We start from the raw sequence: 15,950 nt of genomic DNA on the forward strand, positions 1-15,950 counted from the left end.
TGATACTGAGGCACAGTGGTTTGTCTCAAAGGTTTTCATTGCTGTTCAACATTCTAGTGCTTCTGAAAGTAGAACGGAGGAGGGGAAAACTGAGACGGCTTCATTGCTTGTATTGCAAATAACCTCTGGCTGGATGGTGGTGACCAATGAAAACTTTGTATTCACTACCAGTAAGACGCCTAATGGCGAGAAACTACAGAGCTTGGCACAGTTGAGAAGCAGGAGTTAAACTATTAATCTGGTGTCAGTGAGGTCAGATGTAACGTTGCAGATCTAGTATGTCAAACCATGTATGGCTATCCAGGGTTTGATGAGGCCAGTGTCATGATCTTCATATATGGAGACCCAGGTGATGATAGCCAGCTCCACATATGGAGGTCCATACTGTTTGTTTTTTTTTAAGATATTTTTTCGGCTTTTTCTGCCTTTAATGATAGGTTGAAAGTAGACTGAAATGGGGAGAGAAATGGGGGGGGGGGGGGGGGCGGTGGGGGGGGCTTTAGTTTAAGTGCACTTTATGTTTTCTAGATGTAAAAGTATGTTGTTTTTACAGTATGGCTCCGGACCAAGCCGTCTAGAAGTGGGTCTGTGTGTTGGCTATCAGGTTTATGTTTATGTCAGAGTCATAATGACATGCCTATTCAGTATATGAGTGTATCAGGTTTGTTTATGTCTGAAGTCTGAGTCAGAGAGACGTAGCTGTGGTTCGCCGTGGTCTGCCAGTTTTTAATATAGGATATATAAGATGACTGATATCATTGTAATAGATGACATCATATAGTACAGTACTACTGACTGACGTCATTGATGATTGACATCATAGACTGGGAACATGACATCACGTCAGAGATTCAGGGAAGAGGGAAGCCCTGCGTGTTTTCTCATTAGCATGGTTACTGAAGTGTGGTATTTGATTGGGCTACAGCTGGCCACAGTGGGGAAAATGCACTGCTAAAATAGACTAAAGCCCAAACCTAATTTACATTTTGATTTTACGATGGTGTCACTCACCAACAATAGGCTATTCGTTATCTTTGTCAGGAGACCCAGTCTTAGGACAAAGTAATAAAAACAAAATACAAAATAATAATAATTACCTTAATTTGAAAAACAAATAACTGAGCTATTTTCTTAATTCCATTAAAAAGGTTTTCTTTATAACCAAATGATGTGGCTATTGGAAATCATGTGCAGTTTGTTAACACATTGTATTAGCATTCCTAATTGATGGAATTTAAAGTGAGTTTATAATGCTGTCTATGTACAGTATATAGGATCAATAACGTTAAAGGTTACTTTAGTAACCACGGTTGTATATATAAATTGAACGAAATACCTTTCGTTTATGGGTAGGTTTCCTTCGGTAGGTTTCCTTCAAAACCTAGCTGCAGAACATTATTTTATGTACTCCCAGGACAGAAAATTCTAGAATTTTCGCTGTCCTGGGCTCTAAGGGTGACGTAGGAAGCCACGCCTATCCCGTATAGATACCTGCGTGGCTACGTCAGCCCTCATTCGGAACTTTTCTTCTGCTTTAGAGAACAGAAGGGCGTTCCACGAAAGGTATTTCGTTCAATTTATATATACAACCGTGGTTACTAAAGTAACCTTTAACGTTGTATTATATAGAAATTTCACGAAATACCTTTCGTTTATGGGACTTTATGAACTCCCGTGACCTGAACTTCCAGTGGGTCCCAGGTAAACCTTTTGGGAGGGGCTCGGACCCCTTTTGGGTCCAGAACCTAGTCCTTGTGGAGGGCAGGAGGCAGCGCTATGCTGCCCTGATGCCTTACTGAGCAGCGGCCCCCAAGACCGCGTGCGCTAGCGAAGGCGCTGCCACATCTAGGTTATAGTATGTGGCGAAAGTCGAGGGTGTAGACCAGCTTGCTGCTGTGCAGACTTCCTGAATGGAGACACCCTTGTAGAGTGCCCAGGAAGCTGCCACACCTCTTGTGGAGTGGGCCCTCAGGGCTTGAGGGGAATCCACGCCTTGGCTAGTGTAGGCCAGACGGATGGCTTCCACTATCCAGTTAGAGATAGTGACCTTCGTGACGGGCTTTCCTTTGGTCCTGGCACCCCAGGACACAAAGAGTTGGCTTCCTTGTCTGAAGGGAGCCAGTCTATCCGCGTATATGCGTAAAGCTCTGACTGGGCAGAGGCAATTAAGCCTGCTGTCTTCGTCAGAGGAGAACGGCGGGGGATGGAAAGCCTGTAGGTTCACTGGCACACACACTGAGAGAGCATTTTTGGGAATGAAGGCGGGGTTTGCCTTTAGGGTGACCTTGGTCGACCCCTCATCGAACCTCATGCAGTCTGGAGAGATCGAGAGCGCATGTAGGTCGCTGACCCTTTTTGCTGTCGTGAGTGCGATCAGGAGAGCCACCTTCAGGGTTAGGAGCTTGAGGCTCACGGTTTGTAGTGGTTCAAAGGGTGCTGTAGCCAGCGCCTTTAGAACCAGGGACAAATCCCACGAGGGAACGAGGGATCTGCATGTCCTATGTTCCCTGCGTACACCCTTCATGAATTGTTTTACCAGCGGGTGCTTCCACACCGTCTGGTTATCAAAGCCTGGGTGGCAGGCAGAGATTGCCGCCAAATGGACCTTGACTGAGGAGAGGCCTAGACCGTTGTCTAGGAGCTCCTGCAGGAATGACAGGACGTCGATCACTGAGGCCTGGTAGGGGACTGTTTGGTCTGGTCTTCGTGAGCACCAATGCTCGAAGACGCGCCAGGCTGTGTCGTAACGGTCCCTTGTTGACTGGGCTCTGCCTTTCTGAATCGTTTCGATTACGTTCGGAGGTAGACCCACGGCAGTCAACATCACCCTTTGACGGGCCAGACCCATAGGTCTAGGTCCTGGGGGTGAGGGTGGAAGATCTCCCCCCTCGCTTGAGAGAGGAGATCCGCTCGAAGGGGAATTCTCCACGGCTGGTCGTAGAGGAGAGGGGTTATTTCCGACCTCCAGACCCCCCACGACGGGGCTATTAGGAGCACCTTCAGACCCTGAGTCCTCACTCTGTCCAGAGTGGGGCTGATGAGGGATAGCGGGGGAAAGGCGTAGAGAAGGGTTTTGGGCCATTGGTGTGACAGAGCGTCTAGCCCCAACGTTGATGGTCCCCTGATTGCGAAGAAGAGGGGACACTTCGTGTTCTCCTCTGTGGCAAAGAGATCCACCTTGGATTTCCCAAACCTGCTCCAGACCTGGGCCACTGCATGAGGGTGTAGTGACCAGTCTGAGTAGCGGAGAGGTCCTCTGGACAGCAGGTCTGCCCCTGTGTTCAGAAGACCTGGGACGTGACATGCTACTATTGAGAGGACGCGTGTGTTGCACCACAGGATCAGTTTCTGAGCCAGTTGATGAAGACGAGGGGACCTGAGTCCACCTTGTCTGTTGATGTAGCACATGGCCGTGGTGTTGTCTGTCCTGACTAGGACATGGCAACCCAGGATGCGCTGCTCGAAGTATTTCAGGGCGAGGAAGACTGCCATGAGCTCTAAGTAATTTATGTGAAGGGCACGTAGTGGCCCCAACCATAAACCTCTGGCTGTGAGTCCTTCCATCGTGGCTCCCCAGCCTGTCATGCTGGCGTCTGTAGTGATGACTTTCCTGATCAGAGGCTTTCCCATGGGGACGCCCTCTGAGAGGGTTTTCCTGTCTGACCACCATTGAAGGGCTAGTATGCATTGTGATGTTACTGTTACCTTCTGGTGCCGACGGTGCATTGGTACATGTAGAGAGCCTATCCATCGTTGGAAAGGTCTCATATGTAGCCTTGCTAGGCGGATTAAATAGACCGCAGAGGCCATTAACCCCGCCATCCGGAGGCATGCATGAAAAGGAATCGAGCGTCCCCTTTTGAATGACGCCACGCACTGCAGTGTTGCGTCTATTCTCTCTTGGCTCAGGCGGGCCGTGTAAGAGATTGAGTTCAGTGTTATGCCTATAAAGTCTATTGACTGTGTTGGCATAAGCATGCTCTTCTCGTGGTTTATTATAAACCCAAGCGAGTCGAGGTGGCTGAGCACACGATGTGTGTGCGACAGTGCTTCTCGTGGAGAGTCTGCAAGTAGGATCCAGTCGTCTACGTATGTAGCGAGACGGATCCCTTGCTGTCGGAGCGGAGCGATAGCTGCCGCGGTGCACTTTATGAAGACTCTGGGACTCAGTGACATTCCGAAGGGAAGGACTGTGTACTCGTACACTTTTCCTCTGAACCCGAAGCGCAGAAATTTTCTGTGCGGCGGGTAAATCGGAATGTGGAAATATGCGTCTTGCAGGTCTATCGACGTAAACCAGTCCCCTTCGCGAATTAGGCGTAGGAGGACTGGTGGAGTAAGCATTTTGAATCGCAGCTTTTTTAAGTGACGATTCAATGCCCTCAGGTCTAGAATGGGACGGAGTCCGCCCCCCTTTTTCTTTACCAAGAAATAGCGGGAGTAAAAACCGTTCATTGATTGGTCGAGGGCCACCTCTGTGATGGCGCCTTTCTGCATTAATGAATTGATTTCCTCTTGCAGAATGGCGGCCTTTTGCCCGCTCGCTTCTGAGAAAATAATTTTCCTGGAAGTGGGCGGTTTGGAGGCGAACTGTAGCCTGTATCCTGTCTGAATTGTACGGATTATCCACGGGGAAGCCCCGGATATCCGCCATTGTGACAGATGACGTGACAAAGGGTTCCCTGTGCTTGTCAGCGTGGTGCATTGCCTGCCTAGGGGAAGACTTACTTTGTGTGAAATGTCTCCCTCTAGTGAATTTTTTCGGTATTGAGTTTGGAAAAAATTGGCGTGGAGTTCTCGGCCTGTGACAGCTAAAGCTGTCACAGTGTGGGTTATCTTTCCCACTGGGCCTATGCCCTTCAGAGTTGGTTTTATTGTTTTTTGTGTTTTTTGTTTTTTTGTTTTCTTTATTGAACAACGTGGAAAAACATACACATGTGAATTGCACATAACAATTTTGGGGGTCTGTACAACGGTGCTCACAGCACTGTGTACAGGCCCCCTTAAGCGCTTCAGCGCAGGCTCTGAGGTGAGATCTGTGATCCCCACCTCTGGCCTTGAACTCTGAGTGTGGTGGGGAAGATGACCCGGCCCGGGCAGGTCATTTGCGCTTCCCCTGGCCTCGGCCTCTGGGAGCGCTCCTGGCCTTGTAGGGCGGCGGAGAGGTGCGGCGGTCTGCTCTGCCTCGGCCTGCAGGCTGTCGCTGTCTATCTCCGCTCCGGTCCTGGGACCTGGGTTTGTCATCGGTCTTGGCCTTCCAGGGTGCCTTCTTGGCCTTGGGGCGGCCTACCGGGGCGGCCTGGTTGGCCAGCGGTTCGAGCGCCTTCATCGTCTTGGTGGAGGACTCGAGCTGTTGGATGGTCTCTGACATCTTGGCCAGAGCGTCCTTAAACATACTGTCTGGGTGGATATTTCCAGCCACAAACTCTTTCTTTGTCTCCAGGGAGATGGCGCTGGTCTGATCGACCCAACGCCATCTCTCCTGGAGGATGGAACATGCCATTGCCTTGGCGTTGTGGAGAGTGGAGTCCCTCTGGAGGGTGGCCATCTCGTGATTCAGGCGGCGTAACTCGGCCAGGTCTTCTGGCAGTTCCGCTAGCTGGACTTTAATGGACTTCTGTCCCATCTCAATAAGGAGGCTCTTCATGGAACCCTGGAGAAGTGCTCCTGCATTGAGGGCCTTCGCCACGAAGGACATGTGTGCATACTGCCACTTGTTCAGTTTTGAGGCTTCCCTCACGCTGCTGGACAGGAGCTGCGGTTCCTTTACGTGGTGATCCACTCTAGGAGCTGCAGGGTTGGCCAGGTAGGCCGCTATAGCCTTGTCCATAGCTGGCATGAAGTCTATGGCGAGGGTTTGTTTATCTGGTATGTCGTTGGGCCCCTTGGCGCTGGCCTTGGGAAAATCCACCTTCAGGAGGGGTTCGTCCCAGGCGTGCATCATGGCCTCCTCGAAGCCCTGTGCCATAGGGAGCTTCTGTCTTCTAGGTGCAGGGGGGGGGGCGGACTCATCAGTCCTGCCTTCCCATGGTAGTACCTTGACAGTTGACTTAGGCCATGTGTGGTTACAACGTGCACTAGCCTTCCTGTATATCTCGTAAATATTGGAGTCATCCATGGGGGGTACAGGAGGCGGGGGGACAGGAGCCCTGGCTTGCTGGTGCTCCTGTATGTCCATGGCATCCAGGTCGTCGAAGGGGCGACGAGTGGTGCTGACGTAGTCCCCGGGGGAGAGGTCATCATGGCCATCTCGTTCGTCCGCGTAGGCCTCGTCCAGGACGTGGTAGTCCTGGAGTTGCTCCTGGAAGGAAGGGAGCTCGTCATCACGAAGCTCCCCTTCCTCCCTGGTAGTCCAATGCTCCCGACCGGGAGACATTGCGCGGTCTGGGGAAAGGTCCAGGCGGTCCACCATATAGCTGGGTGCAACGGCAGGCTGTCTGCGTCTAGCTGTATGTCTGGGCGGGCACTCAATGGTGGCCTGCACGACGTGTTGTCGAGCACGTGGAGCTGGGGAAGAGCGGCGCGGTGCGAAGGTATCCCTTGGCCTCGCGCCATGAGCCTCGTAATCAGTGGCCTCGTGAGCCCTGGTTGCAGAGGCTGAAGTAGCGTACCTGTCTCGGCTAGCGCCGGCAGGTGCTGCTCTTGAAGAAGAGGCTCCGGTTGGGGCTCTGTTGCCCGAGTAGTCGAGCCTCTGTCTCGGGGTAGCTCGTTGTATGCGAGCTCGTCGCGGGGGAGGAGTGGGGCTCCTCTCTCGGAGTCCGTGGGCGGCAAAGTTGTCATAATACCTTTGGACACGTCCGAGCCTGTTGTTTAGGACGTCGTCGTCCATTTTCTCACAATGGAGGCAAACGGGACCGATTTCCTCCATGGACTCACGGGTGTGGGTGAGGCCGAGACAATACATGCACTCGGCATGCCCGTCTTTGCCCGACATCGTGTTCCCGCATCCCCAGGTGGAGCACGTCTTTTGTTTGGGGCCTTCTTGACAGTCGGCGGGCACCGGCTGTCCTCGATGGCGTCTTTCCCCGGGCTGGGTCTCCCTCGTCAGCGACATGGTTGCTTGTAGAGAGAGGAGTCCGAGTGCTTAACAGCCACAGGTTTATCTTCCTCGTGGCGTGTAATAGTAGACCACAGGCGTATCTGCCTAGTAGCGCTAAGCTAACTATCGATAGCTTTAAGCTAACAAACGCTAGCTTTAGCGAGAGAGAAAAAGAGGCGCGAGCTGTTTTTTCCGACAAGCTAGCGTAGCAACAAGTTGCCTAGAACTCACTTGTGTCGAAGTTCGGCTTTTTTTCTCGAGAAGTATCCTTCTGTTTGCTTCGAGAGTGTGCCAGAGATCTCACGGTCCTAAAGAATTAATCTCTCGGCCGAGTTTGCGAGATATATTACCCTGCACACACTGGAATGTTAAAGTTCGTTCTCGCAGCTTAGCAGAAGAAAAGTTGAATGAGGGCTGACGTAGCCACGCAGGTATCTATACGGGATAGGCGTGGCTTCCTACGTCACCCTTAGAGCCCAGGACAGCGAAAATTCTAGAATTTTCTGTCCTGGGAGTACATAAAATAATGTTCTGCAGCTAGGTTTTGAAGGAAACCTACCGAAGGAAACCTACCCATAAACGAAAGGTATTTCGTGAAATTTCTATATAATACAACCATGGCCATAGCCTACATATATCTACCAACATTTCTTTCAAGCTAAAATTATTGTTGGGTAGCATATTTATAAAATGTTACTCAAAATGCCCTTATCTTGAACACTGTGTGTTCGAGGTCTTGAATTCTAAATTGGCCATTGTAGGGAATTTCCTTCTTCAAATTACCCCTTTCTTCTGAATAGAAGTGGCCCTACACTATTGATGCGCTCTTGTTTGGTCCAAACATGTTTTGGGAATCAAATGCAGACTGCAATGCAGACAGTAGAGTAGATGGATCATGAATGGACATGGTGACTGTCTGACCATCCAACAGGGTAAACGTAAATCATTATCCATTGTTCAGTGTATGCTCAAGGACGAAGAAAATGACCAGGCACTTATTTTCCACAACTTTTGTCCCAGGCTCTAAGAATACCGGGTTGCTTTGGGGGTTGTTCGGTACTCTGTCGCTCACATAGCCTACTTCACCCCTGTGTTATATATCTTGAACGCCGAATAGAAATGAAAAGCCTTGTGGTGCAATCGACGTCTGCACTCTCCTCCGATTGACAGGGCAAGGGACCCAATGAAATAAGTCGACATCCTCAGATCGTCAAATCAAAGCAAAAGAGGAGGCGCTGTCCCATCGCCGTCTGAATTACGTCATACACAAACAGCTGGTCTTTAGCAAAATCTGAAAAAATGTAGACCAGCAAAGCGACTGAAAACTGCACTCGGGCTGTAGCCCATAATAAACATTCTGCTTTTAACAATGTGGCGACTGGAGCGTCTGGGAGGATTAGGATACGGCACGCCGAAGCTCCTCTTGCTTGTTTACACCTATCTCTGCGCTCTTGTAGGTGAGTGATTCGATTGTGGTTCATTCAATGCCCAGTGCTTTCATTTAGAGGAGCTGTTCTTTCTTTGTCGGGTGCTGAAATCGTTCCTATACCAGCACAATGAGTCCCATTCCGCCAGTATAGTGTAAGTGTAGGCTACTGCACCTCAGTGGCCAGTGTTTATTTCTAACAGGCATCCTCAAAAATGTCTTGGAATAGGGAAAGAAAGACAGCTGTGTTTAATTACGTGACGCATGGAAGGATTGCTATTAGGCTAATAATGGCAACAGCATAATTGGCAGATACTCTATTCTATTGGCTGTTTGGGCTACATTCTTTAATAGGCTTTGTGGCAACAAACACAATAACGTGATGCAATAATTATATTTGTTTTAATCGTGTTAATGGCTCTGCTTGATTTATAAGAATGTGATGAATTCAGTTCTCGTGTTTCGGTTGCCATATTATAGGTACAACATAAAATTCTATAGCTTTGTAGGCCTCCACCTATAACCAGGCTGCTATTACAAGTGTATGAACTGGATAAGAACAACTGTTTCATGTGTGTTGTTGACTCCGGTGAAGATGAACAGCCAGTATGTCTCCAGACGTGCGTGCAACAGTCGCTCTCTTTTAACACTCATATATTTCTCCCTCACAGTTTCCCCTATTTATTCTGTATTATGTCTCTTTCTCCTGCTTTTCTTAGAGCTGCAAGGACATGTAGCGTTTTTTATGGAAGTGTCTTATAGGCTACAGTACTGTAGGTCACAGTCTCGTGATGTGATTGCCAGACGAATAAAAGGAAGGCCTTTGTTCTTCATGCCATAATACTACTTACAACCCTAGATGGAGTGATACAGTAATTGACAGTTAATGTAGTCTAGTGCACTGCACATCCTGAGGGACACAGAGCTATAGTGTCTGCTTTGTGTCTATGGATGTTCTTTTGTTTTGTTGTTTTGGAGGGTAGCGTGTTTAACTCACCAGAGGTCATCAGACAATGTCCTAATCTAATTGTAGACTGATGCCATATTGATATACAGCCATACAGATTTCAGATTGATCAAGTAAATGTGATTTTAATTATTCTACATCTAAAATGTGAGATGATGCTCAAGTGGGGTTACTCCTCTGAATGTGTAGTTGTGTACCGCTTGTTCTTCTGTCCAATATGAATGCCAAGAAGATTAGCTATCACTATCTTCATCAGAATCTAATTGGCTCGGGTTGAATATTAAATGGAGGTCGTTCAGACAGCTCAGTTTGTTTTGATGATTGAATACAGCTAAAAAGCTTGTTCTAAATGTGCCTCTACAGCCTAGCACACCATCTGTTGCCAGATTTGCTATTGAAATGCATCAAATTAATTCAAGTACAGTATAATGATGCAGTGCTGTTCAGGTTCACTACAAAGTGGTACAGTAAACTGTCAGAGTTGCAAATAAAATGGATATGAATATTTGTCTAATTATGAATATTCTTATTAACCACATGAACCAGAAATTGCAGATCTACAAGCTAATGCATCGCCATTTGGTATGTTGTGAGCTTCTGTTTTCGCTGGAGATATTTGGTGTAGAGGGGAAAAAAGAGAGCACTACTAAGTACAGTACTAGCCTCACAAACCAGGCTCTGTCTCAATAGCAACACATTGTCTACCGTAAGTATTATTTGACTTATTATAGATTGAGGGTTCAAGAGGTTAAAATGCTTGTGTTGGTGAGAAGTTGCTCTGGCAGAACAATGGATAATGGAAATCCAGCATCGTTGATTGACAATACACCATCTGCAGACTGCTGTACAGTGTTGATTTCGTCGACTAAAACTAAGACGAAAAATGTTCGTCGACTACCTTTTTCCACTGACGAAAACTAAATGGAGCCTAAATGAAAACTAAGCTATGATGACTAAATCTAAGACTAAATATATTGACAATTTCGTCAGCAAATAAAAACTAGACTAAAATGTTAGGAAGGGACTAGTGGACAATAGATGCAGTATAAGTCATTTTACAATCTGTTACATGCTGGAAATAGCCGATCTACAAGCTCACAACGCGTCGCAGCGTGACGCGTTGTGAGCTTGTAGATCGGCTATTTTCAGCAGGTGTAAAAACAGTCATTACGACGGCATCAAGGCCCGCCAAAATGCATATAAGTCGACTAAATCAACTGTAGATTTAGTCGACTAAAATCTTATGATATTTAGTCGACTGAAACTAGACACACTAAAACATTCCGGGTGACTAAAATGTGACTAAAACTAAATGAAAACTATTTAAGAGACTATGACTAAAACTGAAATAAAAATTGCTTCCAAAAACAACACTGCTGCTGTAAGGTTCCATGTCTGGTAATGATATCATCTCTGTTATACATACGGCATTTATGGTTGACAAACCATGTGCAATCCCTGAGGGAATAAAGACAATGCTGTGATTTATAGGCTATATATGTATACAGTATGTAAAGTGGAGCATAGTCCATTATATATACAATAGATGAGAACAGTAAGAGAAGGAAATAAAAAAGTATTTTGTGTGCTTTATTCAGGGCATTTGTTGTCAGCCCTCTCTGACTATACTTAACCACATGACGGCATGTCTCTGTCTTGTAACTACACAGTCAGACGAGGAAAAAAACGTAGGTTTGTGTAACGAGGAGGTATCATTGCAGACGGACAGGAAATCATGAATGTAATAGCAAATTTACCTTCCGATGCATAACTGTTGGGCTGTGTGGGAGTTCATAATTTTGGTAACGGTAGGTGACAAGCCTGTGGGTTGTGACTGATTTGTGGCAGTAGGGAGACATTCCTCTGCCTATATGTATCATCACTGACATTCTGGAATACAGCTGTCTGAGCACCTTGCATGCATCATAAATACTTAAGGAAACCACTTTTTAGAACCAGAACCAGGTATTCTGTTGGCTTGTACAACAGCGCTGGTGCTGCAGTATGGAGAAATGAGTTCTGTCATTCAAATGAAAGCAAAACTTATTTTTAAATAATCCTATTAGAGGTTGAACTCGCTGTTCAAATGGCGTGGCGTATTCATGAATGTTTAGACTAACAAGAACCCCAGAATAATCATACCTGTATATCTGTGTGGGACGAGTGTACACTATCACATGAAATTCATATTCCACGCAAATCATATTTATCATCAGAAAGGCATCATGAAGGCAGACTGCTTTATTAGTATCCAGAGTCTACTGTAGCTTAGCCTGCCTGTCCCTGCAGTACATGGTTTGCACATCAACCTACATTCATTAACAGATTGCTACTATCACGGTGTGACTGTTTCTAAAAGCGACTGGCACAGATAAACTGTGAACTAACTGCACAGCAATATTCTTAGTGCTAATTTAACTGAAATTGACCTTTTTACATGGACAAGCTTTGTGAGTTAATTTGATGATTTTAAATTATTCAAGCTCAAAGTATTTTTTAAACCATTCCTTTGCCTGGTGGAATTTCCTATTGAATTTATTTATTTTATATTTAAGGACATTTCTCATTAGTTTCCCCCAACATGAAACAGCACCCACAATGCTCTTTGGGGAAAATGAATCCATAGCGTCCATACATTTCATGCTAGCTCCAGTCACAGAGGGAATTGTTAATTAGTCCCAGGTGGACACTGGGGGTGTTGCTGTCAGACCTGTTGTAGCTGATACATTTATATCACCAGACATCGTTGGATGGATGTAGATGGTTACCCTACAACTATCGATTCAAACACTAAATCTACTGTACCGTACAAATGACAAACAGCAGGAGCCTGCCAAAGGTAGACCTAAACAAGTGTAAAATAGTGCTCACTGGGAGAGCTCACAGGAGAGGCTACTAAAGTCAAAATCACGTTGGTTGGGGGAATGCCAAGGAACTCTCCTTCCCTCATCGAAAATTAAAATGACTTCATTAAGGCAGCACCAACAAGTACCCGAATATATTTTTGTCACACTGATACATACAGTATGGATTACAATATAACTACATATCTGCCTGACCAAATGCCATGTGTCACAGTGTTCATAAACAGCTGATTTGAATATCAAACATTCCGTTTAATTTGACCAACTAAAACGGTAGACTAATTTCAATATAAGACTTTTATTTGTTACATGTTACCACTGAATATTGCAATGCATCAACCATCCTTCCAGCAGTGTATGAAATAATAGGAAGAGAGCCTTCGACAAACTATTATGATCATTAAGTAATTACTCAGCAATGTAATATAAGACTTTGCCATAGTCAATGGCCTAAACGTGCCAAAAACCAAATGGTCCTTTCACCACAACAGCGATTCTATTCTGAGGTGAATATTTGGCAAAAAATAGCAGAACTACAAGCTTGCAATGTGTTCTGAGCTTTGATCAGCTATTTTCTTTATCTAAGATATTTGGTGTAAAGGGAAGAAGGAGTACAGCATTGGGGGACTCCAGACAACTAAGTATAGAGTTTAAGTGGTTAAATGAACAATTTATCTAATTTAATTACTGTAATCCCTAACACTGTCACATAATGATTACTCTCAACCCTGGTAGTATGGTTTAAAACCCACATGAAAGTCTAAAGACCACTTGAAAGTATAAAGATCACATGAAAGGGTAAAGATCAGCAGAGATAGCTCGTACAGCATGAAACAGACTCAGAGTCAAAGGAAGGTTTAGATGGAATGATGGGTGGTGAGCGTCGTATGGGATTAGTCGTTACCACTTGACAGCAAGATTGCTTTATTCATCTGACTTTCTGCTTCCTTGCTCTCAAGGCTACTGCCATAGTTGAAATACACAGGCAGCTCTGAGGTCTGGTAATAGTGTGGGAGAGAGGAGCCGAGGCGAGCAGAGGCACTTTTTTCTCTTTTACTACAACTCACACCTAGATCACATTGTGCGTTCTGCGTTCCAGAAGCACACACCATTACACATTCACTCCTACATCTTTCTAGCACAGGGGTTTTCAGCAGGTGGTCCTTGGACCACTGGTGGTGGTCTGTGAAGGTATTCCATGTGGTACCTGACCTGACCATGCATTTAGTAATGTAGGATTTGTTGATTTTTGTCATTTTCTTTCCAATAGTTGAGAAACAGTGAACAGAATGACCTACATTTAGGTAACATTTAGTAGTCATTTACTGACAAGTTGGAGGTCAAGAAATTCAACAGAAAAGTCAGAATCTCAAGAGGGGGTTGAGTCATTATTATTAGGAAATGATTAGTAGTCAATGGATGAGAAACGCATACGTGTAGGGCAGGCTATACACATGGGATGCATAGCAAGTGTTAACTTACAAAAGCACTAATCTTAGCCCATATCCCCACCCAACACAACAGTGGTCCCCAGGTTGATTCTAAGTCAGGGTGGTGGTCCCTCATTCACACTCAGTTGAAAACCCCTGTTCTAGAAGGCCACTTGTGTTGCCCCTGCTTTGGCATTAGTAAAGAAAATGGCACTGCCAAACCAGTGGTTGAAATAAAAGGTACACGGTACAATACTCACTGTTAAATAGATACATTTACACTGAAGATTTAATAGGGGCGATGTTGGCTCAGGGGTAGAGTGGCTGGATGGGAACCGCAATGTAAAGCGCCTTGGACAAAGGCGCTATATAAAAATGCACCATTTGCTGTGTACTTGATATTCATATGTGATTCACATACAGCACACATAAATGTTTATTCCATATGTTTTGGGGGCCAGCACCTCCTAAATGGATTCAAGTTTCAGGCATGATAAATAAACCTCAAGGTGCTTGTACTATAAGCCGCACTAATGCCTCATTCCAAAAGAAAACGTAGGTGTAGATCGACTGCAATGCTGGAAAATCCTCTCCCACGATTATGAAACGTTATAGCCAACCCCGGCATATCTTAGATATGCTGCTTCAAGTTTCCCTCCCCATATCCCCAGTTCTGTTGTTGCGTGTCTCTGTGTGATAGCAGCTACCTTAGAGAAATGTGTTCATAATGAACTGACTCACACTCGTTTTCACCCTGCCTTCTGTCCTCCCACTGGGCGTGTGCTCAGCGTCGGGCCAAGCTCATGTTGGTAATGTGGCAGATTACACCTGCCACTTGTTCCGCTCGCTCTTATGCGGAGCCTTCAATGGATGTAATCCAAGGATTTGACATAATGCAGGACATGAGTGAGCCTGCATAACTGTACACCCCCCCCCCCCCCCCCAAATGAAACACACACTTGCACTCACGCACGCACGCACGCACGCACAAGCACGCACGCACGCACGCACGCACGCACGCACGCACGCACGCACGCACGTGCACAGTCGCACACCAACCACCACCTCCAGCTCCACAAGTTGAACCTTCACAGATATTCTAAAGCCTTTTAATTTACCGGTATCTATACAATAAAACGTTCAATATTTTTCAAATAAAATAACGTTCATCTTGTGTTTATTTTATATTTGTGTTTTTGCTTGTTCATTTTTGAGGGGCGCTAGCCCTGTGTTTATTTTATATTTGTGTTTTTGCTTGTTCATTTTTGAGGGGCGCTACCCCTCCTATGTCCAGCTTTGAGGGTCTGTGTAAACACAAACATTGAAAACAAAGTGAAGACGCGAATTGTGATTGGCCAGAATGAGATGATGTATGATGATAAGAGCGCCCCTCACTTCACACCGGTGTGATTTTGTTTTACTTTGTTTACTTTAATATAACATGTAATCTATAAAAGCTAGTGCTCTGATCAGGGCTACTAGATTTTCAGGCTGCGAAAAGGCTGAAGGGTGCGTAGTGACCAAAATATCTTTAAGTTAAATGTTCCCAAATAGAATTTATCAACATTTTTGAAAGATTTTGAACAAAATATCGATTATTTGGGGATGGACCCCAAATATTGGGCATTGGTCAGGCTCTAAAATATTCACAGTCAATGTTGCTCTCTCACTCTGTCCCACAGATTGCCTTTTTGTGACTGATTATTTCACCCGTACGCCTCGTAAGCTGAATGCTTTCAACTCCTTCGCCAGTGTGGAACTGTTCCACTTCAATGTGCCTGACGACACCATGATGGCCGTATGGAACCTCATCACCTTCAAGGAGCAAGGGGGCACTTTTGGAGACAGCTGCCCAGACCGCAATGTGACTGTGTAAGTGCGTTCGTGCGTGACAACATTAAATCAAAATAAGCCAGGTGTTACTGTTGTTAATTAAGAGTCACAAAGGTGTTTTTGAGGTGGGCTGTAAATCAACTAATGGCTTCCCAAAAAAAAGCCCTTTTTCACAAAACTTTTAAAGTGCCATTAACTAACTAACTCATTTTTTAGATCGTACCCACAGAATTTGGTCGATAAGAATGTCTACATTTAGAGTTTCAGCTGATTGGTATCAGATGCAGGGAAGTGTTGCTTGAAGCAAGCTCTGCATTTTATGTCGCAACTCACATGTCCATTTTTATAATTTCTTATTTGTAATGTTTGTGATGAAAGCACATGTAACTGA

At 45.7% G+C, this 15,950-nt stretch overlaps 1 protein-coding gene across 1 annotated transcript in view; it reads left to right on the forward strand.

The window, feature by feature from the left end:
- The first annotated feature begins 8,394 nt into the window (after nt 1-8,394).
- Nucleotides 8,395-15,950, forward strand: part of tmem8b (transmembrane protein 8B) — a 41,425-nt gene continuing 33,869 nt past the window's right edge. Inside the window, exons 1-2 of the mRNA XM_079515392.1 lie at nt 8,395-8,496; nt 15,409-15,598. Coding sequence (XP_079371518.1) covers nt 8,409-8,496; nt 15,409-15,598 — 278 coding nt within the window. The 5' untranslated portion in view covers nt 8,395-8,408. The remainder of the gene's footprint in view (nt 8,497-15,408; nt 15,599-15,950) is intronic.

Source organism: Electrona antarctica (assembly GCF_951216825.1).
Source record: "Electrona antarctica genome assembly, chromosome: 12".
NCBI lineage: Eukaryota > Metazoa > Chordata > Actinopteri > Myctophiformes > Myctophidae > Electrona > Electrona antarctica.